At 30.1% G+C, this 22,136-nt stretch overlaps 2 protein-coding genes across 2 annotated transcripts; one reads left to right on the top strand and one right to left on the bottom strand.

The window, feature by feature from the left end:
* The first annotated feature begins 15,317 nt into the window (after positions 1 to 15,317).
* On the top strand, positions 15,318 to 19,656 carry LOC133778205 (beta-ketoacyl-[acyl-carrier-protein] synthase III A, chloroplastic). Its single transcript, XM_062218073.1, has 8 exons — positions 15,318 to 15,882; positions 16,894 to 17,042; positions 17,264 to 17,400; positions 17,890 to 17,995; positions 18,078 to 18,196; positions 18,655 to 18,719; positions 18,841 to 19,063; positions 19,170 to 19,656. Exons 1-8 carry the CDS (start codon positions 15,698 to 15,700, stop codon positions 19,389 to 19,391), a joined length of 1,206 nt encoding a protein of 401 aa, XP_062074057.1. The 5' UTR covers positions 15,318 to 15,697; the 3' UTR covers positions 19,392 to 19,656.
* A 53-nt stretch (positions 19,657 to 19,709) lies between these two features.
* On the bottom strand, positions 19,710 to 21,454 carry LOC133778204 (probable xyloglucan galactosyltransferase GT19). The gene has a single exon (XM_062218072.1). The coding sequence runs from the start codon at positions 21,184 to 21,186 to the stop codon at positions 19,888 to 19,890; it is 1,299 nt and encodes a 432-aa protein (XP_062074056.1). The 5' UTR covers positions 21,187 to 21,454; the 3' UTR covers positions 19,710 to 19,887.
* Between the last annotated feature and the right edge of the window lie 682 nt (positions 21,455 to 22,136).

Here is a 22,136-nt window from a genome sequence, read left to right as displayed (position 1 = left end):
AATTAGATAGAGATGTGTGAGAAATTACCGGTTTTTACCACCAGGAATGTTGGGTTCAATCTTTTAAGAATACCTTAGTATTTCAGTAGAAACTTTGTAGTGTTTTCACTAAGATAAAGTTCAAACCCAAAATATACTTTATTTTATGCACTAATATCATTTGGCTAGAACCAAAAGAGAATTGAGGATGTAATAATCAAGTGGGGAATGTTATGATTGGTTAAATACATAGTGAAATTGGTTAGGCACGAAGAGGTGCAAAAACCATAATGATTTCACAAAAGTCAACATGTGAGAGTTGACTTTTGGTATAGACATTTATAAATAATCTTTTTGGCTCCAAAGTGTTTCTTTGGAGTATATGAGGGTACCCAAAAAGTTTGGGAGTATTTGAGGATGTTTTGAGACAAATTTTGGAGCGTCAAGTTAGAGGCATATCAGCAATGCATTGCCTCTAGGAGGCGACGCGTCACTCGCCTTTGAAAGAGGCACCCAAGCAATGTGTCGCCTGGTACTAGGCAACGCATCACATGGCATGCGATGCATCGGATGGTGCCAAGCAATGTGTCGCTAGGGTTGTTCGTACAGTGACGTATTTTTGGCTAAAAAAATCAAATTAAAATGATTTATTTTCATTGGTTGAGTCTAATGAGGTTCCTATACTATTTGAAGAGTTCATTTGAGTTAATTGGTGACTTGATCACTCACCTCTCTCTCTCTCTTTCTAAAAGAAGTTTTCTCTAAGATCTTCATCAAAAAAACTTGACTTGTATGAATAATCAAGGCTTGTGAATCTCAATCTCATTCTATTGTTGTAGCATCAAGTAATTCCAAGGAGAAGGCTAAGGATAGAGCTTTTTGGACAATAAATCTTCATTTGTGTCAAGCCTTGTAACATTTGTGGTTCACATAAAATGATAGTCTTGTTATTTTATGTTTGAAGGTTCTTCTTCAAGAAAGATCTACTTTACACTTTATTTTTTGTGTTATGTACTTTGTGATTTTCTTCCACTAGAGTTTAGAATAATTGTGATTATTGCTTTGAGTTGTAATACAAAACTAAGATTATAAGCTTTTAACCCCATCATATAATCTAATACAAACTATAATAATTCAATCTAACATTGCCTAGTTATTTTTTTTCTTCTTCCAAATCTAACTAATTAATTCTTTATTCCAAAAAATAACAATAATTACATCTAATTACTAAGATACTATACAACAAAATTTTAGTACAAGACAAAATATCATGCATTATTATACACTGATTTTTACATTTTTTTTTAGTTAGAAAATTTAATTTTACATCTAACATATTACCTCTGTAGGGTTTTTTTTGGTAGTGATTTATCATTAATAAATAATTTTAAAAAATAGTTGATTGATGAGATGAAGGTTGATTTAAATACATGCTATCAATTGGGTTGACTTTTCAAAGGTCTTAAAAGTCCCACTCGAAACGATTGATTTGGCCAACTAACTCTTGAATATGTTCCACTTTCATTTATACATATTCAATGTTTACCACCAATTCCTAGCTTGCTCTACAACATATAACATATTAGTCATAACTTATAACATATAAAAATGTGCACAAAAAAAGGTCAAAGTTTCAATTTGTATTCTAACTTATTATTTCGTGTATGTATAAACTTTCATTTGTACATATTCAATGTTTACCACCAATTCCTTGCTTGCTCTACAACATATAACATATTAGTCATAACATATAACATATAAAAATTTGCACAAAAAAGGTCAAAGCTTATTATTTCGTGTATGTATAAAACAAGTTACTAGGCTGTAATTGTATCAATAATTAGGGGCCGGCCTTATTTTTTTCCTTTAATGAGAAAAAAAATACATATATGTTATTTCAATAGAGGAATGACCTCTATTTATACAAATACATAAGCCCTAAAGAAATCGGTAACTACTCTGAATACAATCAATACTTAATGTTGATATAATACTTTGGGTAACCTAGTGATTCTTCATTATTATGGACATCCATATATATAATATTTATAACACTTCCCTTTGAATGTCCATGAACACTGCCTCATTAAAAACTTTGCTAGAAAAACCCAGTAGGACAAAACTCGGTCAAGGGGAAAAGAGTGCAGTGTATATTTACTCATCCTCATTTTGATGCTCTTGAAGATCCTTTAATCAACGCATTATGATCTTATGTACCATCTTCTCTAACGTTGATATTGATAATGACTTTGTAAATAAGTCTGCATGATTTTCACTTGATTGAATTTGATGAACATCAAATCACCACTCTTTTAAAGATCACGTGTTAAGAAGAACTGCGGCGAAATATATTTAAATCTATATCATTTAAGGTATTATCCTTTTAGTTGACCAGTGCATGCATCATTATTTTTATAGAGAATTGTTGGTATTTCTTTATCGGGTGATAATCCACATGTTCCTCAAATATGTTGTTTCGTTGATCTCAATCACACACTTTTTCCCTGTCTCATGAATCACAAGTATCTTAACATGATTTAAAGTTACCTCATTAAAAACCTTGTCAGAAAAACTCAGTGGGACAAAACCTGAACTAAGGGAAAAAGAGTGCAACACATATATATCTCCCCCTCATGCATATATCCATGGTAACTTTCATGATCAAATATCTCATATGATTTTCATCGTAATATAAATTACCATAAATTTTCTGTGATTACAAATTTACTATAACTCTTCTAGAGTATATGTGTAGAATGGAATATGAATATTTATCCAACATATTAAATCAATTATGTATATAACCTTGTTCATTATCATATCATATCAACAATGTTATAATATACATCATATTTCTGGATATTCATTATCTATGACTATGTTCAATCCAAAATTTAAAATTTAAATATGAACACATGAATGAATATCTTCGATAATATCAATTTTCATTTGCAATAAAGATGGTACTTTGGGACCATATATTTGTTGCATTCTCGTTACATGTTCTTTAATTTCTACATCATATGATCATATACACTATGATTCTTTATGCGTACAAAGTTCTTCGGGACTTCTCTACTCATAATTTAATCTATAAACAAATAATATATTTAATAATTCTCAATCTACAAGATGAAATAAGAAATCCTTCTTCAATAGTTTATAAAATAATCAGGAGCTCTTCAAGAGCTTTTTACAACGTATTATTTACGAATTCACATTGCATAGACAATCATACTTGTAATTTCAAATAATTAGTCACCTACATGTCTTTAATCCAGACAATCATCTATATTGTATAATGCGCACGACTTTGAATTTATATCTCTTACGACATGTTAAATTCTTCTGAAATTTTTCTGGTAAGGCATATTTTAAATTCTTATATTACTAGGAGCTCCAAATAAATAATTTATGTTGCAACGTTTATATGACACATATCAATTCTCATAAAATATATATACTCCAGGCTATAATCAATTCTTGATTATTTTTTCTCATAACAATACGTATATGCCTTTATTTAATCATTCTCTTGTCTATGCAAATTTTGTACAATAATTCATTTGTGTACAAATATATAAAATTCTTATTAGAATTACCTTTTCTTGTACAAATATTTATTTGTACCTCTATAGGTTTTACTTCACTTTATGTGATTAAATTTATACTGTCTAGATTGCATCATATGATTTTGGCCAAAATTATATATACTTCGATAATTCTCGATCCTTTTAATATCATGATCATTGCTATCTCATATTAGTTTATTGCATATGCAAACATTTTGTATTGTCGACAATAATTCATAATATGATAATTTCCTCCCATATTGATATAACTCCAAGAGATCTCATTATTTTCAACATACTTGTCAAACATGTATATTATTTATAGGTACCTATATAACCATTTCAAGGGCTTTAATTATTATCAACTTTGTTATGCCTATAACTTTTTTAGGGAGTCTCTTCTGGAGCACCATTTTTTTTTATTCTCAAATTATCAATACTTTATAACATTAATGTATCTTCATGAGTGCCTCTTACTTACAACATCTTCAGGCACACCAAATGAACATTTGTTTTCATAATTTCTACTTTGTTCACTTACGCTTAAAGTGTTATTAGACTCATTCTGACTCAATTTATATAATATTGATTTGCAGTTGGCATACATATATGTATAATTTTATCATTTTAAACTTCTAATTCTTATTTTGTAAAATGATCATTTTTCAAAATATCCATCGATCCAACTGCATTTCTCTCTCCCTCGTCGAGAGAATATTTTTAAAAAGTAATACAATCTGTAGGGATCATAATAAATCAATATTTGCTCAAACTCATATATATTATTGGGTCATTGAACTTCAGGTTCAATAAATAATAATTATGAACTTATTTCATTTTCAAGAATGAGTCATATATATGTATAAGTGAAAATATACAAGCTTATAATTCTTGTAAGTTCATGATCATACAATCTTATCACATCGATAAGAAATTATGCAATAAAATCTATCAATGATTCAAGAATGCAAAGAGAATATAATTAAACACTCGTTATCAAAATAATATATAAAAAAAAACATACATCTTGGACAAGATGAATAACTATAAAGAAAAATAATTTATATAGGCAAAATAATTTTTAGAAGAAATATAATTTCAACTTATAAACAATTATGAAAATTTTGAGAAATGAATGCACTAACATTCTAATGAGTGACACTTTTATAAATGATATATATGAAGTAAAAAGGTTAAACAATAAAACTGGACAAATTAAAATATTTATAAACAGAACATTTGAAAACTAGTTGAAATATATATATTTTCTTTTAAAAATGCAAGATAATCAAATTTATTGTCACTTCCCATATGAAAAATATATATATACATATTTATTTAAGCATCATATAAGAATTCATAATAAAAAGAATTTTCTGGTTCTTCATCTAAATTTAGGGAAATTTATACATTTCATTTGCATATGATTGATCATTCAATTAATGAACTTCAAGTTCAGTGTACTTTGTATTTCACTAAAATTTTCAACATATACATAATAACTATAAAAGTTTCATTTTTGTTTATATACTAGGAATGAAATAATTTTAATATCTTTCAAAAACATATAATAGCATTGATTCTTCAAGAATCAGATTTCTCTATTTGATTTTTGTAATATATTATGTTCAACAACATTGTATTTAACAATTTTCTCTATCAAATGGTGTGCTTGCTCAAAAGCACAATTATTTTTTAAATATAAATAACTTTATCATTCATTCAAGTTAATACACAATGATAATGATCATATTTATTGTAGCCGAATAGGTATAATCATAATATGAATATATCACTTATTTTTCTTTCTTATTTCTTTCCAACAAGTGGTCAAATTTATTAATAAAATAAATCATTCCTTATTCTTATGACTTGATATATTATGTAATTAAATGTACGAGCGATACATATTATAAGTCATTTTTTGCCACATTCACAATTATATAGAAATTGTACAACTGATACATAAATTATGTTTAACTTTAGCTAGCAATATATTGTGTTGAGGTTTCATCAAGAATTTTTTCAAATAATCTTTGTGACTTTATAACACTTTGAGGAATATAATTATAAATTACATTTTGGTCAATGACAAAGTTCACTATAATACTAATAATTAGATATTTACTTCAAGGAATGTGCAATTAATAATTGACATAAGTAATAAATCATTTACTTCAAGGAATAACATTTAAAAGATCATACTTGCTTCTGGCAAGAAATATTGCATATATAATAACATGACTAATAATATCAATACTCTTTAAAATGAAATTTACTTTTTATCATTCTCTTCATGGAATAATATTTAAATGTACAACAAAATTGTTATACATGTTAACTTCTTTATTGTACAAAGAAGACACATCCAAGTCAATATCAAAGGTAGTTACACCTGAATTAGTTTATTCTCTTCATATTTGTTTTTCAATCTTGTTTATCATTATTTCATATTTTAATGTTTTAATGCAATTTTCTTAAAACTTTTGGGACTTGAAAAAAATCAGTCACCAACTGCATCAATTATAATACATTTCATTTTTTTTTAATTGTGTTCGTAAATTTCATATAATTGACAAATATGTGAAATATTCACTTCAGGGAATTTTGCTAAAATATCACAACTCTTTAGCAATTATATTTATTTTTTAATATTGTCAAAGAACACATATACCTTAATAAATAATTACAATGGTGACATAATCTTCAGGATATAAGCAAGATCGGATCTATAATAAATAATTTTTTTTCTTCTCGATATGCCATGGGAGTTTACAGTTTCTAATGGAAACACAATTATAAAATAAATACTATAGTGAAATCAATATCAAACATGTAAGATAATATTAACACGTATAAATATAACCATATTTATGATAATAAGTTATTAAATCATCTCATACAATCACAATGGTGAAAATAGCAACTCATATATATATATATATATATAAAAGTCTTATCAAAATATACAATATGATAATGATATAAACACACTTTTGCAACAAAATATTTTTACCTCAATGAAATATGATGACTAGAGTTTTGATGATGATTTTTGATATCAACATATGATGGTGGCTGAAGATTGAATCATCAAGTTCAGATTCAAGGAATGGTTATGGCTAGAGACCCGTGGTAATATTTTGAACCTACAAACAATGGTAGTTAGAGAATCGTGCTGATAACATGTTATAAAACTATTAAGAATACTGAAATGTAAAATATAAAGAAAAGAAATTGACAGATAAATAGATAGATGAAAAGAGAGAGTTAAACTCTTGTGTGTTATTTCAATAGAAGAAGGACCCCTATTTATACAGATACATAAGCCCTAAGGAAATCGGTAACTACTCTGAATACAATCAATAATTAATGTTGATATAATATTTTGGGTAACCTAGTGATTCTTCATTATTATGGACATCCATATATCTCTTCTATATAATAAGTGTGTAGATAACGGAAATTCTTGGTTTTAACGGTTTTTTTATTTTTTTTAATATTAACTTTAACGGAATATTCTCATATTTAATAGAATATTCTTATATTTAACCGTAGTTTGTAAACACTTAAACTTAAATAAAATAAAATAAATAATTAAAAAAATTAAAATATGATATTTTTGATATATTTTACAATAATAATTATTTAAAAATAATAAATAATTAAACAAATTAAAAATATGATATTTTTAAGATATTTTACAATGATAATTATTTTTAAATAATAAATAATTAAAAAAAATCAAAATATGATATTTTTGAGATATTTTACAATGATAATTATTTAAAAATAATAAAATCATAGATTTTATAACTTAAATAAAATTTAATTAAACTTAAACTCACTTATTAGAATAATATCATATTAAACATATAATATAATATATTGTGAATTAGCAACAAATTATTACTTTAAAAAAAAACTAGCAGAAACTTAAATTTAAAACCCACGTATAATATTTAATATTACATTAAACATATAATATGTAATCTTTTGTTGTAACTCTCAAATTCAAAAACTAGAACAAACATAAACTTAAACAAAAATAAATAAATTATTTAATTAAAATAAGATATTTATTTCAAAATTTATATAAATATAATAAAAATAATTAATAAATTTTATAAATAAAACTAAACAAACGTAATGCACGTTATTTGTATCTAGTATATATATAATATTTATAACAGTATCAAAATTTTAATTTTTTTAAAGAATAATTAAGGGGCACCTATACCTACTATCCACTCACCTTCATGACCCCTAATCTTAATAAATGAAATTTATGGGCTATATTATGTTTCATTATGTATAATACTTATGTGTATGTGATATATCTCGAATTATAAATTCAAGATAATTTTTTTTAATAAAAAATACAACAATTCTCGAGTTAATCTCGTTATGCTTTGTAGAAGAGAGCTAACAAGAAGAAAGATAATTTCTTTAAAATAGGAAATATATTTTACTTTTTATTTTATTGGTATGACTTATTTATTTTTGTTCTTATCTGTATTGGTATGCGAGAGTCTAATCAATACTTGTAAAATAAGATCAATTTTTATTTAATGTGCACTCAACAAGAATAATGTTACGAGGCACTTATATTGTTTAGCATCATAGGTAGAATAATAAATTAAATTTGTTAATCATAAATAATTCTTGTATACAAGCTGTTTACATTTTTGAAAATACAAGACAATGTTGTTAGCTAAATTTAGACAGGATCTTTATTTATTTTTATGTATATCTAATATTAAACAAATTAATACGAGATAGCCTAAAATATATTTCTAAAATTGAATTTAAAGATAAACAAAGAATAGAATACTTATAGTATACGCAGCGGAATTAAAGAGTCCTTCCTTCAGTTTCTCTAACTCTTGTATCTTCTCTGTCGCAGAGTATTATCAAGAAACTGAACCGATCTTCTATTTTCTTCCCAATCTTCCAATGTATCCTTAGAACCACCTAGACTAGTGTGGGCAATTCTCAATACATGAGATAGATATAGAGAGAATAAGAAAAAATAACAAAGAGGCTTAGAAAATGATTTGTGTTTAGAGAGAATCTAAAACTATCAGAAAATCTGACTTGTGACTTCTCAAACTTCTTCTTTTGACTTCTCTCTAAGCACTCCTTTTATAGACTCAATTAGGTCATTTAATTTAATTAAAAAAATCAATAAAATAACAGTCATTTTGAAGTCCTAGGTCGAAATTATCATGGGCTATAGTCCCGTGAAATTTCTCATTTGATTATAAGCCTATTGGACTTAAAATCAAGGCCTGTATTATTTTCTATTGATTTAATTAATTGAATAATTATTTAAATCATTTATCAAATTAATTATTTATAATTTGAACCTTGATTTAAATTTATTTATTAATTTAGATACCAATTTATCTTAATTAATAAATCTGCCATAATTTCTCTTTTCTTCTTAAAATTACACAACTCTGTGAAACTATCCAAAATTGACCTAGTCAACTTTGATAATTATAATTGATAATTAAATCAATTAATTGAGACTATCTAGATGATTTTATCCAAGGTACAATGGGGACCATGGGCCTATGAAATCAAGCTCTAATAAGTTATCATAAATCTAACAAATAAATTTACTAACTTATTAATTCCTCGTGACTCCACTATAGACTTGGAATTGCACTCTTGAATTCATAGAACGCTCTATAACAAATATAGATACGCTATTAATTATCCATTGTTACAACCATAATTGTCACTCAATCCTCTATAGACGGTCTACAATGAGATAGGACTAAAATACCGTTTTACCCCTCATTGTATTTTATCCTTGAAACACTTAGTTCCTTGTAAATGATATTTCAGTAAACTAATTTAATTACTGAAATGAGATCTCTATCATTTAACACATTGAACCAAACTAAAAGGAAACCATCGTTTCACTTCTTCATCAGAAGCTATAGATGTTCATATCTATGATTAACACTCCCACTCAATTATACTACCGAGTTCCCAAGATGTAAGTATGGGCTAGTCCGTAGGGTAAGCTGGTAACGAACAAGTCAAAGAACTAAAATAATACAATCAGTTAGAATACTAACCACTCATAATTGAGATTGAATTGACCTATGGTCAACTATATGATATGACTAGAATAGATAATAACGGCATGTTTACTTATCTTATCAACTGTCAATATCGGTTCTGTCCAATGTAACATATACATCCGATCTTATCTACTTTGCTAATGTTCTGGAAAGAATATAACACTGTAATGTGTAAGTAGATCATATCGTAGATTGACAAGTCAGTGTAAATCCAGTGCACTGACTAATCTTAGGACTAACTTATTTTGAACATATAATCATATTTATATTCCACTGTGATTACGTCACTATAAATAAGATTAGCTATATGCTCGAGATTTAATAGAAGTTTATATTAAACAAATAATCATGAAAATAAAACATGTGAGCAAAGTGATTGACCAAGTCAAAAAATGATTTCTATTCTTTTATTGATAATAAAATGAGATTACAAAGAATTTAGGTTTTAATTATGGCATAAAACCCCAACAAATGTTGCTGTAACATTTCAAGAAATAGTTTTTTTATTTAATTAATTAAAAATTTAATAATTAAACATAAAACATTATTTAGTAACTTTATTTTTATTTATTATTATTTTTTAAATTTTAATTAAAACTTATTAAATTTTGAAAATAGAATGTTTTTACTTTCAAAATTTTTTTAAACTATTTTTTACTTTTCGTTTATTTTTTTCTTCTCTTCTTCAAATCAACACCATATATATTCTTGAAAAAATAAAAATAAAAATTATCAAAAGTATTTATTATTTTTAAAAATAAAAAATAAAAATAATTACCAAACATATTTTTATTTTATAAAAATAAAAAAACAAAAATAAAATTAATATTTATATTTATATTTCTCTGTTTCAAAAACAAAAATTTTACAAAACACAACCAATGTAATTTAATCTTGCTGACTTCTTTGTCTCACCCTCAATTAATGCCTTATCTTAGTATAAATATACATATATATTAAAATAAAATATAAAAAGCCAAAATCATATAAACTAGCTAGAGCTGCTGCCTCAAAAAATGCAATCTTAAAAGCAATCAAATTTGCAATCCATCCAAAAAAAAGTAGCACAAAATATCTACTAATTAAATCTCTGCGTACAAGAGTCCACCACCTTGGAAGGGATGATGGGACCTTGGACATTAAGTCTAAGGTTTGGGTTCTCTCCTATTACTATGAAGAGGTTCTACACTTTTTTTTCCCTCAAATTATATCAAAGATGCACCATCAGCATTGGAGATCACGAATAAATTCGCAAAAAAGTTGTGCTAAGTATTTTTTCTAATGGACTGTGTCAGATTTGGAATTATTGTAAATATAAAGGGGTGTATTTATTGATATATTGTGGACTATAATATATACATCACCAATTAAACACATGTAATAAATTAAAAAAAAATATAAGTGCAAGTAATATGCTCTGTTATTCTCAATTAATTATATTGATTTAAACTACGATCTATTATATATATTAAAAAAATTATGCCATGTTATTATATATGAAATTTGATATTTATTTTGTATGTACGGTAAAATTAACCATCAAAACTAGATAACCAAAACTTTATTTACAATTGTGGTCCATGTCTACTTGGTGACCACATAACAATGACATCACACATGAGATTTATTCATTTCAATTCATCTCATTTAGAATAAATAGCATCCCAATTATAATCACTCTATAATCGTGCCTCCGAATGAATTGTGATATTAAAAATTCTCTCCAAACTAAACACGATATTGAAATATGAAACTTTTATTAGATTTCATCCTAGATGACTTGATGATATAAGATTTTGTATATTGATATGGAAGTATCATGTGTAGAATAATTAACAATTTTGTCCTTCCGGAATTTGACTACTACCAAATTATGCAATTTTTATTAAAACTAATTTAATTTTTTTTCTTAAAAATAATGATTAAATCTTTAAAAGTTAAAAAAAATCATTTAAAAAAAATAAACAATACTAAAAGTTTCAAATTAATTAAATAAATTATCATATATTCAAAAATTAAAAATCTAATTAATAACAAATAACATTTTTTTTACTTTTTTTTTCTATTACAATATAAAATAAAAATATCTTAAAATAAATCCTAAAACAAAAAAATTTCCCCTTCGTCCACCTGCTTTTAAATTATTATTTTTTAAGTCCTTCGTCATTCGTCCTCCTCTTTAATTAAAAGTTTTTTCTTTCTTCTAGTATTTATTTTAAATTTTTATTCTAAAATATAATTATTTTATATTGTAAAATAAAAGAAAGGGAAAAAGTAAAAAAGAGTTCTTTGTTATTAATTACATTTTTAAGTTTTTAAGGATTTAATTAATATTTTTAAAAAATAGATTTTTTCTAATAAAAATAGCACAATTTAGTAGTGGCCAAAGTTTGGGGCAAAATTGTTAATTATTCTACACATGACATTTCCACATCAACTGATAAAATACCACATCATAAATATGTTAGCCACCTAGAACAAAATCTAACTGAAGTCTTATATTTTAGTTGTGTGTACAGTTCGAGAGAATTTTTAATATTGCGAATCATTCAGGAGACACGATCATATAGTGATCATAATTATGGAAAAACTGCTATTTATTCTCTCATTTATATTCATTTACATGCCTAAACTATTAATATGATGGTATATATATATATATATATCAAAATCAAACATACAATATCGTGTATGATGATGATGATACTAATAAAATTAATTATTTAGTAACTAAAATTAGAGTAAAATGGCTATGAAAATATTCAATATTTTCAAAAAGGTTGTAATTTATATATATATATATATTATTTTGATAGAAAAATACTCAATATTGTTAAAATAGAAGGAAAACTTTAGGTTTTATGCATAATAATATAGGGAAATTTTTTAATATGCCAGCTTAAACACCCCTCCCATTAAGGTGCCTTCAATTATGTTTTGGACAAAAATACCATTTTCATAAGCACTCCTCCCATTAATGTGCACACGTGATTAATTTTTGTGTTCTACATAAAAAATTTGAGGCTTTAATTATGCTAAACGTGTAGATCTCGAAAAAAATACTATGATTAAAAAAAATCAACTAAAACAGACATTTAAGCAAAAAGTTATGGCTCACCAAAAATTTTGTTAAATTTCAGCGCAGAGTATCGATATAGCATCGGTGTACCATTGATTTTGCATCATTTTGGCCAAAAATCAAGTTTTCATGATTGCATCGCAAGAGCATAAAAAAAGTGTTGATGTTGCATCGATTTTACATTGAAAAAGCATCGTTTTGGCAAAAAAAAAACCAAGTTTTCAAACTCAACATTCATTTACTCAACCTCTTTTCCTTACCCTATTTCCCCCATTTTTGACCATCCAATTATTCTGAAGTCAAAACTTGGAAACAAAAGGGCACTCATTGAATAGAGTAAGAACCAAAAATCAACCAAGGAAACCAAACAATTTTTCTCAACAGTTGCAATTAAAAAAAAAGTACAAAATCAAATCATTCAAACAAAAATGTAGATTTTTATTTTATTCTCTTTCATTTTCAAACTAAACAAATAAAATACCCAAGATTTACACATATGATAAAGAGAACCCCTATAGGTCGATCGCCGTCGTCGCCGGTGAAGACCTCGCCTGAGCCTAGCCCCGCTTTACTGACGATGATGTTGCCCTAGCTGAAGATCTCATCCAAGCCAAGCCTCAAGCCGCTAAAGACCACTTCACCCTAGCCCTAGCATCGCCTTCCTCAACCTTCGATGTCATTGTTTACCAATCCCTGTTGTTAGCCTTTTTTGTGTAGCCTCGTGGAAGCTCTGACCAACCCCATCTCTTAATCCTTCTCACTCGAATTGTTCAAAGTAAATTATTTTATTTTAGTTTTGGTGTGAATTTTAATGTAAGTAAAATATATTGTTTTAGATTTTTGATTAAAAATAATTAATTGGTTTTAATTATTAAAATATAGATTTTTTTTAATTATTTTTCATTTTAAAATAAATGTGTCATTAGGCAATGACACATCTTAGGTCACATATGCATTGTAACATATGAGTAGTTTCAGAAACTTTGTTTGGGCAATATTGAATGTATTCGCCATCAAAATAAAATAAAGGATATTGGCAGCATTAATCCTAATCTCATGCGTCTGTTGCACTTAAATACCTAACTTATTTTTTTAACGGCATAAATACCTAACTTTTATTTTTTGTTGCAATCGTTACTTTTTTCCGTTAATAGGCAAATACCAAATTTTATAATTAGGGATATTGGCGGCATAAATACATAAGTTTATATAATTGTTACACTTAAATACCTAACTTTTAATATTTGTAGCATAAATAATAGATATTTTTTTAAAACTAAACTTTTTTTAATATTTATGCTACAAAAATTAAAAGTTAGGCATTTACGTGCAACCGTTATATAAACTTAGGTATTTATGCCATCAACATCCATATTTAAAAAGCTTAATATTTTTCACTTAACGAAAAAAAGTAACGGTTGCAACAAAAAATAAACTTTAGGTATTTATGTATTCAAAAAAATAAGTTAGGGATTTAAATGCAACAAAAGCATAAAATTATGTATTTATGCTGCTAATATCCCATTAAATAATGGGTATAAAAGTATAACTATTTAAATACATGGTATTTTTACCTGTATTTACTCTTAAAATTGTAAGGACATTTGTAGCAAAATTGCAAAATGAAAAAGAAGAAAAATATACAAAGCACTCTATATATCTTCAAACTCGATTTACTAGGTTAGACAATCTTCTCACGAAAAAAAAAAAGATATAGGTGGGGTTCCTAACATCATTTCATAAATCTACCAATAGCATAGATGATAGATAAGATTTAAAAAAAAAAAAAACATAATGCATATTTTTATGTTAAATATCCACAAAAAAAAAAATCAAAATCAAAATCCAGCCTTACAAGAGATATTGAGAAATAATAATTCTAGAACTACTCTAAATAGCTAACGAAAAATCATGGCAGATCCTCATTTTTCGTAGAAAAGGGCAAATCATGCCTGTCTCAAAAGGTCTCCCAATACCAAAATTTTAGTTTTGTTAGGTGTTAGATGGGTGATACGGGTTTGTATAAAGATTGACAATCATTTTAGAAAAGTTCATAAAATCTCTTTCTTTAATATTTACTTATACATTTATAATAAGATTTGTATATTTTATAAGTAAAGTTTTATGCAATTTTATTAAATGGTTAATTTATTTATTAGAATAATAATATGCACACTGAAAAAATTTATATACAAGAAAAGTTTCATATTATAATGTTTAAGTACATATTTTAACCAAACATGTGGTTACTCTAAGTATTAATAATGTTGCAGAGGGTTTGTATGTTTCATATTTTATTTCATAAAAAGATGATTGGTAGTAGAACGATTATTAATTATTTTTTAAAAAATGCATCAAATCTAAATGAAAAATGAATTTGTGACAAAATCCAGTTACATATATTAAACCCAAAAACTTTATAAATGCTGGCAATTTTGGTTATGTGTCAAACTCAATTTAGTATCTCAAGTGAGTAGCTGCCTACTTGGATTGTTGGATTTGTACGAACACATTGGAAAATAAGGAAATATATAGATATATTTTTTAAATTCTTATAATTAATTTTCTTATAAAAAATATAAAAATTTAATATTGGGAATAGGGAAGAAGCATTGCATGACTCTCACCTGGACCTCTCTGCTAAATAATAACACATCAAGTAAGAAAGTGAGGGACAAGATTTTGAGTTGAGAGATTGGAAAAACATTGGAGTCTCCTCAATTCGGGTTTTGGCATAATCGCCCACCTGACCTCTCTATTGTCCAGCCAGCCTTGTACTTTCCGAAGAAAAGAAAAGGTCCTTTGTGCCTTTCTCTTCTCTAATGGGCTTCGCATATCCTTGTTGTTACATTCTTCTATTTCGTCACATGAGCTGAAAGATCTTTCCTTTTAATCTTTCTGACACTTACAGTTTTCTTCTTTGGGGTCCCTCTAATTTAAGTTCTATTGGGTTTTTGGTGTGGTTGTAAATGGCAAATACATCTGGGTTCTTTACAGCTCCTTCAGTTCCTAGCCTTAGGAGGATGAATCAGCCTTCAATAGGCATTTACCGATCTGGGTTTTGCTCTTCGTATGGAATCTCCAAAAGGGTATTCTGTTCTAGCACCATTGAGGGCGCTTCAGGAGTCTCCGCTTCTGAATCTCGAGTACGCAGGTGAGTTCTTTTCATGCTTAAGCAATTTGAGTCCACTTCTTCTTTTCATTTCTTCTAAAAGTAAGATACTAATGCATGTTGAGTCGTTTTACGAGGCTGGTTTTTGTTGGTGAAGAATGTTATTAAATGAGTAGTGCGAACATTGGTTTGGGGAGTGCTTTTTAGCGTTTGCTCTGGGATCTCCGTTTAGAATCTTACCCGACTATTGATTTTGTGAACATGATGTTTGGGATTGTTGAAAGAAATAGCAGTTTTTGAATCATTGTAGGTGTTTGCTCGATTATTTTTTTCCTATCTCGATTGTATCGAATGTATTTTTGGGCGGGTTACTGTTGCATGTGATGATGGTGTAAATTGATTTCGTGAGTTTTATTCTCAAACATTATAATCTTTCTTAATGAGAACGATAACTAAATTAGTGTCACGGGATTGAGTCTCGTGATAATTATGTAATTATTCGTTTGGATTTGTTGGCATCATATGGTGATTAGAAGTTAGAAGCGTGAGTTTTACTCATGTATGCTTATTAGTCAAGGGGTACTTTTGAAGTTAATGATTGACAAGATGCTGAAGCTTGATCTTGATTCCATTTCAGGGACAAAACTTTAACCTAGTAAAATGCATAAACTCTTTACTTCTTGGCTAGTTAGTGGGAATTGCCGAGTCCTGGTGTAAAGATTTTAAATTTATCTAATCTATTTATGTTAGGATGTTCATTTATTCTAGGCCATTTCTTCTTTCTAGCACTGAAACTTACTGTCTGCATTGTATGGAGGCTCTTTCAAAGTCTCATCTTTCTTATTCAAATTAAAATGTATTTGTTAGATTGTTTTAGTGGTAGTACTGGTTCTTTCAAAGTCTTGTCTTACGTTTCTAGACTATTTGAACGGTAGTTTTGTGCTGTGTATATTTGGGTTGAAAGTAGCACTTGGAATTGAAAATGGCAATCCGAGTGCTCTGTGTACACTTGTTCTGTTCCTTTACTTGATGATAAGTATTATGTTTTTACAGGCTTGTCAGTCAAGGCTGCAAGCTAGTAGGATGTGGCTCAGCAGTACCAACACTTAAGATTTCGAATGACGATCTATCAAAAATAGTTGATACTAATGATGAATGGATATCTGTTCGCACTGGTATTCGTAATCGACGGATCATCTCAGGTTAGTTCATTCTAGTGATAGTGCCAACTACCTTAAATTATATGCTGCTACAGTCTGAGTTGGCTAAGCTTGCCCCAACTGAGCCTCTTGTTGAATCTGAGTTGTGTCTGGGATGATCTATGGCTGTTTTGAGGTGTCTCCTGTTTGATACTTCATAAAATTTGGAAGCCTAATTTTTCTTGAAATTGCATCTTAATAATGGCTCTAATTTTCTGTTACAGGCAAAGATAGCTTAACAGGTCTATCCATAGAAGCGGCAAGGAAGGCACTTGAGATGGCACAGGTTGATCCTGATGATGTAGACCTAGTCTTGATGTGTACTTCCACACCTGAGGATCTCTTTGGCACTGGTCCCCAGGTATATAATACTCGATGTACCATATTATTGGATTAAGCAGAGAATAGTAGGAATTCATCTGCATGGTGCACCCTTGTTTTGTTTGTTACTGTATTGCATGCTTGAATGGATATCGGAAAATGGAATATGCTTTGAGCTCTGAAGTGTCATGGGAAGTGAATAAGTGGTTTCTGCAATGGAAAAATAATTTATGTTTTGCCATTTTCAGTTGTGTATTCTTTTATAGTTCTATGTTTTTCTTTTCATCTACTGCCACACACACAAACAGTTTTATGCATTTGATGTCATTAGATACCTGACTTACTGGCCAAGAGTTGCAAGTTCGATGCCCTATTTACACTTTGGTAACAGTGTCAGTTCTACTGAGTCTGTATTGCCTGAGTACTTAAGTTAATGTTGATTTATTAAAAATTGCTTGGTAGTATATCCATCCTAATACAGCAATACTATTTCATGATCTTACTTATCTATTATTATTGAAACTCTCAGATCCAAAAAGCACTAGGCTGCAAAAGAAACCCTCTGGCGTATGATATTACGGCTGCGTGTAGTGGATTTTTATTGGGTCTAGTTTCAGCTGCTTGTCACATCAGGGGTAACAATTTTGTTTGCTGTAAGAAAGTTGATTCTACTTATACTTGTAAAACATTTAAGACTACGTATGCATATATAAACAGGAGGTGGTTTTAAGAATGTTCTGGTGATTGGCGCTGATGCCCTCTCTCGATACGTTGATTGGACTGACAGAGGATCATGTATACTCTTTGGGGATGCTGCAGGTGCCGTATTAGTACAGGTCATTCTTTCTCTCTCAGGTTGTCAATGTTCATACACATCTTCCGTATCACGTTACTTACCCTAAACACTCGGCTAAATGTTTGATGCCAAGGCAGGCATTTATTGGACACAATTTTATTTTTTTATTACTATGGTAAATAGATTGATCCCCGTCTATATTAAAAGATTTTATAGAAAATGATGTGCTTACGAATATTGAGGTTCCTTCAAAGACTTGTATTCTCTTTTTTTCCCCCTTCCACATTTCTTTTTTTCCTTGTCAACAGTTGTAAACTTTTCATTATGTTGAACTATCAATTAAAACTTCAGAAATGCTGTTATGACCTAGTACTTCGTTCTCTTGAGATTTGGTTCACTGTTTCAAGAATAGCTTAAGATAATGGTAATCTTGTCTTGTTTATGAAGTATTTTTCAATGTCTGTAAAATTGCCCTTTTATGATTAAATTATCATGCAGGCCTGTGACAGTGAAGAAGATGGTTTATTTGGTTTTGACTTGCATAGTGATGGTGATGGCCTAAGGTACTTACCTTTCATAGTCACTCCTTCGTGGAAGATTCGGTCAACTTTACCGATCTTTGCATGAGCATTGTCACAAGGCACACGTTCTCTGATGTCATTTACTTTCCTTCTCCTTGTGCAGGCATCTAAATGCAAGCATCAAAGAAAATGAAACCGACCATGCGTTAGGTACCAATGGTTCAGTGGTAGATTTCCCTCCAAGACAAGCTTCTTATTCCTGCATTCAGATGAATGGGAAAGAAGTCTTTCGATTTGCTGTGCGATGTGTACCACAGTCAATCGAGTCTGCTCTTGAAAAGGCTGGTGTCACTAGTTCTAGCATTGATTGGTTGCTGCTCCATCAGGTATGGAAACTGGACGAGATTTTAGCTAGAATGTTGCAAATTTGACTTGAAACTTCACTTCTTTCTGCTGTTAAATTAGATTATAATAGAGGTCTTATGTGCACAGGCAAACCAGAGGATTATAGATGCTGTTGCTAACCGTTTGGAAGTTCCACAAGAACGAGTCATATCAAATTTGGCAAACTATGGCAACACAAGCGCTGCTTCCATACCACTGGCATTGGATGAAGCCGTTCGAAGTGGGAAAGTGAAAGCAGGCCATACTATTGCAGCTGCAGGGTTCGGTGCTGGTCTCACTTGGGGCTCTGCTATTCTAAGATGGGGATGATGAAATGAAACCTATGCACCATCTTGCCCCTCATGAAACATCAAAATGAAAAAGAAGAGGAAAAAAATACAAAAAAAAAAAGAGCAATTTTCATTTAGAACCAGCAGTTATGCAGTTTCTAGCTTCAAATGTCATGTGTATTATTATCATATTACCTTGGCAGTTTCTGCAACGGCTAGCTCCCTTTTGTTTGTTTTTGCTTATGTTACTCTTTTTTTTAGCTTTGGCAACCTTAATAAAATTGATTTATTTCTTTCTTTTGATATTTATACAAGTCTCGAATTCTCATAAATATGCTGCAATAAAATCCTAAAAAACTCAGTAAATTTAAGATACCATAGAGACTGCCAAAATTGATGATACATTTATAAACTTCTAATGAAACTTAAATTATGAAGCTATAAACTCTCATAACTTACAATTACAAGAGGAAAAAATATATGTTTATATATATAGTTAATAAATAATTACAATAATAAAGAAAAAGAAACTAAGGTCACTGAACAGAGACTTGTTCTTCAAGTCTAGACTTAATCCTCCGAAGAGTACCATCAATGGCTATATCGAAAGCATCTTTCTTGGTTCTCAACCCCATCGAACTTCCATGTCTTCTATACATAATCTTTGGTATTAACTCTATAACTTTCTCTCTTAAACTCTTGACTTTAGCTCTGGGAATACTACTCAACACATCGAGTATTCTCAACCCTTTGAACACCACTTCCTCCTTGGGAATAGTCACTGAGAATTCCTCGAACTGATCCTCCGGCAAGTGCCACGTGTACTGCGACCTCGCCGAAAGCTCCTCGAAGAACACAGGGATACACCCGGCTAGAATGCTGTCGAAGGTGGACCTCCGTGTAGGAGTATCCCCCGGCGGTTGAAGACAAAAACTCGCTTGTAACATTGGCTTCATGAACCGAATCGGGTCGTGCTCGCAAATCCCATTAGAGCAATCGACAATGCTGCACAGAGTTGTCGTGTTCTCACACTCGTTCCTTATGCTCCGACGAATATTGGGTGTGGCGGAAACTCCACCGCCGCCGACGAAGAGCACCAGAGTGCTCCGTTTCGCGCGGCGAACACGTTGAGTCCAAGCCTCGAGGAACGATAGATTGGGAGGATGAAACGACGTCGGATAAGGCACTGCCTGATCCTGCCATGGCCAGGCGCGGGCCTCAACCGTTAAAGCCGTGACGTTAAAGAACTCGGGCAGTTCTAGAAACGATGTTCCCCAAAGCGGAGGGTCATTACCGGGAGGCTGAGAGAAATCCCACGCAGGACGAGCCATGACCAAGAAATGGTCGTGACCCATGTTCCGTCTCCACGCGGCGGGCTCGTCCTTCTGCAAGAATTGGAACAAGTCAAGTCCGTGTTCGGCGCTGGAGTTATAGTCGGGACCGTACAAGTATCGAAGAGCATCAATTCCAGCGTAGTAAGGGAGGTAAACGGCGTCAGCGGCGGCGGGATCTGAAGTGAGACATGGGTACTCGAGCATCCGGCTATGGAAGACGAGTTCGAGCATTGAAGGGTCTGTTCGGTACCAGCTGCGGGAGCGATTGTGGGTCTTGTGGCCCAAACCATGGTTAGGCAAGTAAGAGCAGAAGTCACCGGAAAGTGGGTATTCGGAGCAGTTGGCCAAGAGATCAAGATTGAATCTTGGCGGTAGACGGCGGATATGGATCCAACGGTGGGAACAATCGGAAGGGTCGGATTGAGCGAATTGTGGAAAAATTAAGAAAGCGAGCAATTGGGTGATGGAGATGATAATCAAAGTACCATATTTGCAGGCCATGAGAGAGAATGAAAAAGATAAGATTTTTAAGAGTGTTTTGATGAAGAATTGTACTGAATTGAAGTTCTTATAAAAATGGGAACTTTGTGAGTGTAAATCATGTAAAGAATGAAGACAAGATTGAATCTTGATGAAGTTAGTGCAGAGATGAGATTTTGTTCTTAGTGTTATGGAATTGGAAGTTCCATTGACCCAGAGAAAATGTCGGTGTGTGTCGGTGGTGGTGAGTTTGATATTATAACAAGATTTATGAATAATAATCCCACTTCCTCCTAATGCGGCGGCGTTTCCTCCATTATCTTTTATTTTTGTGCGGCTCTCACTTATGGGCTCCATTTTTCTAATTACGGCCCATTGGGTTTATGGGCTTTCTTCAATTGGGCTGGGAATCTTGAGCTATTTTAGTAAAAATTACATGTATTACTCATTTTTAGACAACCCCTCTCATTTTTATCCACTATTTTAGGGATTTTTTTTTTATAAATATGGCTTTTTAGCTATTAATGTGCAAAAATATGGTAATCAAACTTTTCTTAGTTTGTATAGACAAATTTAATTAAAAAAAATCAGATTATGGAAAAAGTTATCCCATATTGGAAAAAAAAAAAAAAAACAAAAACACACCAGCCAAAAAGAAGGGTACTATGGTAATTAAAGTTGCAAATACTTCTTTGCTGAAATTTGAGTCGATCAAAAACATCTCCAACATAAATTTTTCTTCAGCAATGACACTCATCTCCGAAAACACATTTCACCCCCGGCAACAACTTCAAATCTTTGAAGAGATCCTCAAGATCCGATCAAAATCAACAATCAAAATCAATTCCAGCCACAATCACGAACCTCCAGCCACCTCTGATCGACAACCTCCAGCAAGAATCGGCAACATACAATTGGTTCTACTGCACTCTTCCACAACTCCGACAACGTGCTTCTCCAGCGTCCAAAGC

Source organism: Humulus lupulus, chromosome 5 (assembly GCF_963169125.1).
Source record: "Humulus lupulus chromosome 5, drHumLupu1.1, whole genome shotgun sequence".
Taxonomy (NCBI): domain Eukaryota; kingdom Viridiplantae; phylum Streptophyta; class Magnoliopsida; order Rosales; family Cannabaceae; genus Humulus; species Humulus lupulus.
Note: the sequence above shows the minus strand (reverse complement) of the source record. Positions and strands in the feature narration are given on the sequence as shown.

What these genes read in the sequence shown, in the direction of transcription:
- LOC133778204 (XM_062218072.1), bottom strand. Translation starts at nt 21,186, where the DNA reads ATGGCCTGCAAATATGGTACTTTGATTATCATCTCCATCACCCAATTG.
- LOC133778205 (XM_062218073.1), top strand. Translation starts at nt 15,698, where the DNA reads ATGGCAAATACATCTGGGTTCTTTACAGCTCCTTCAGTTCCTAGCCTT. An exon ending in AGCTGCTTGTCACATCAGGG is followed by an intron (nt 17,996 to 18,077) that starts GTAACAATTTTG and finishes ATATATAAACAG; the next exon opens with GAGGTGGTTTTAAGAATGTT. An exon ending in AGTGATGGTGATGGCCTAAG is followed by an intron (nt 18,720 to 18,840) that starts GTACTTACCTTT and finishes CTCCTTGTGCAG; the next exon opens with GCATCTAAATGCAAGCATCA.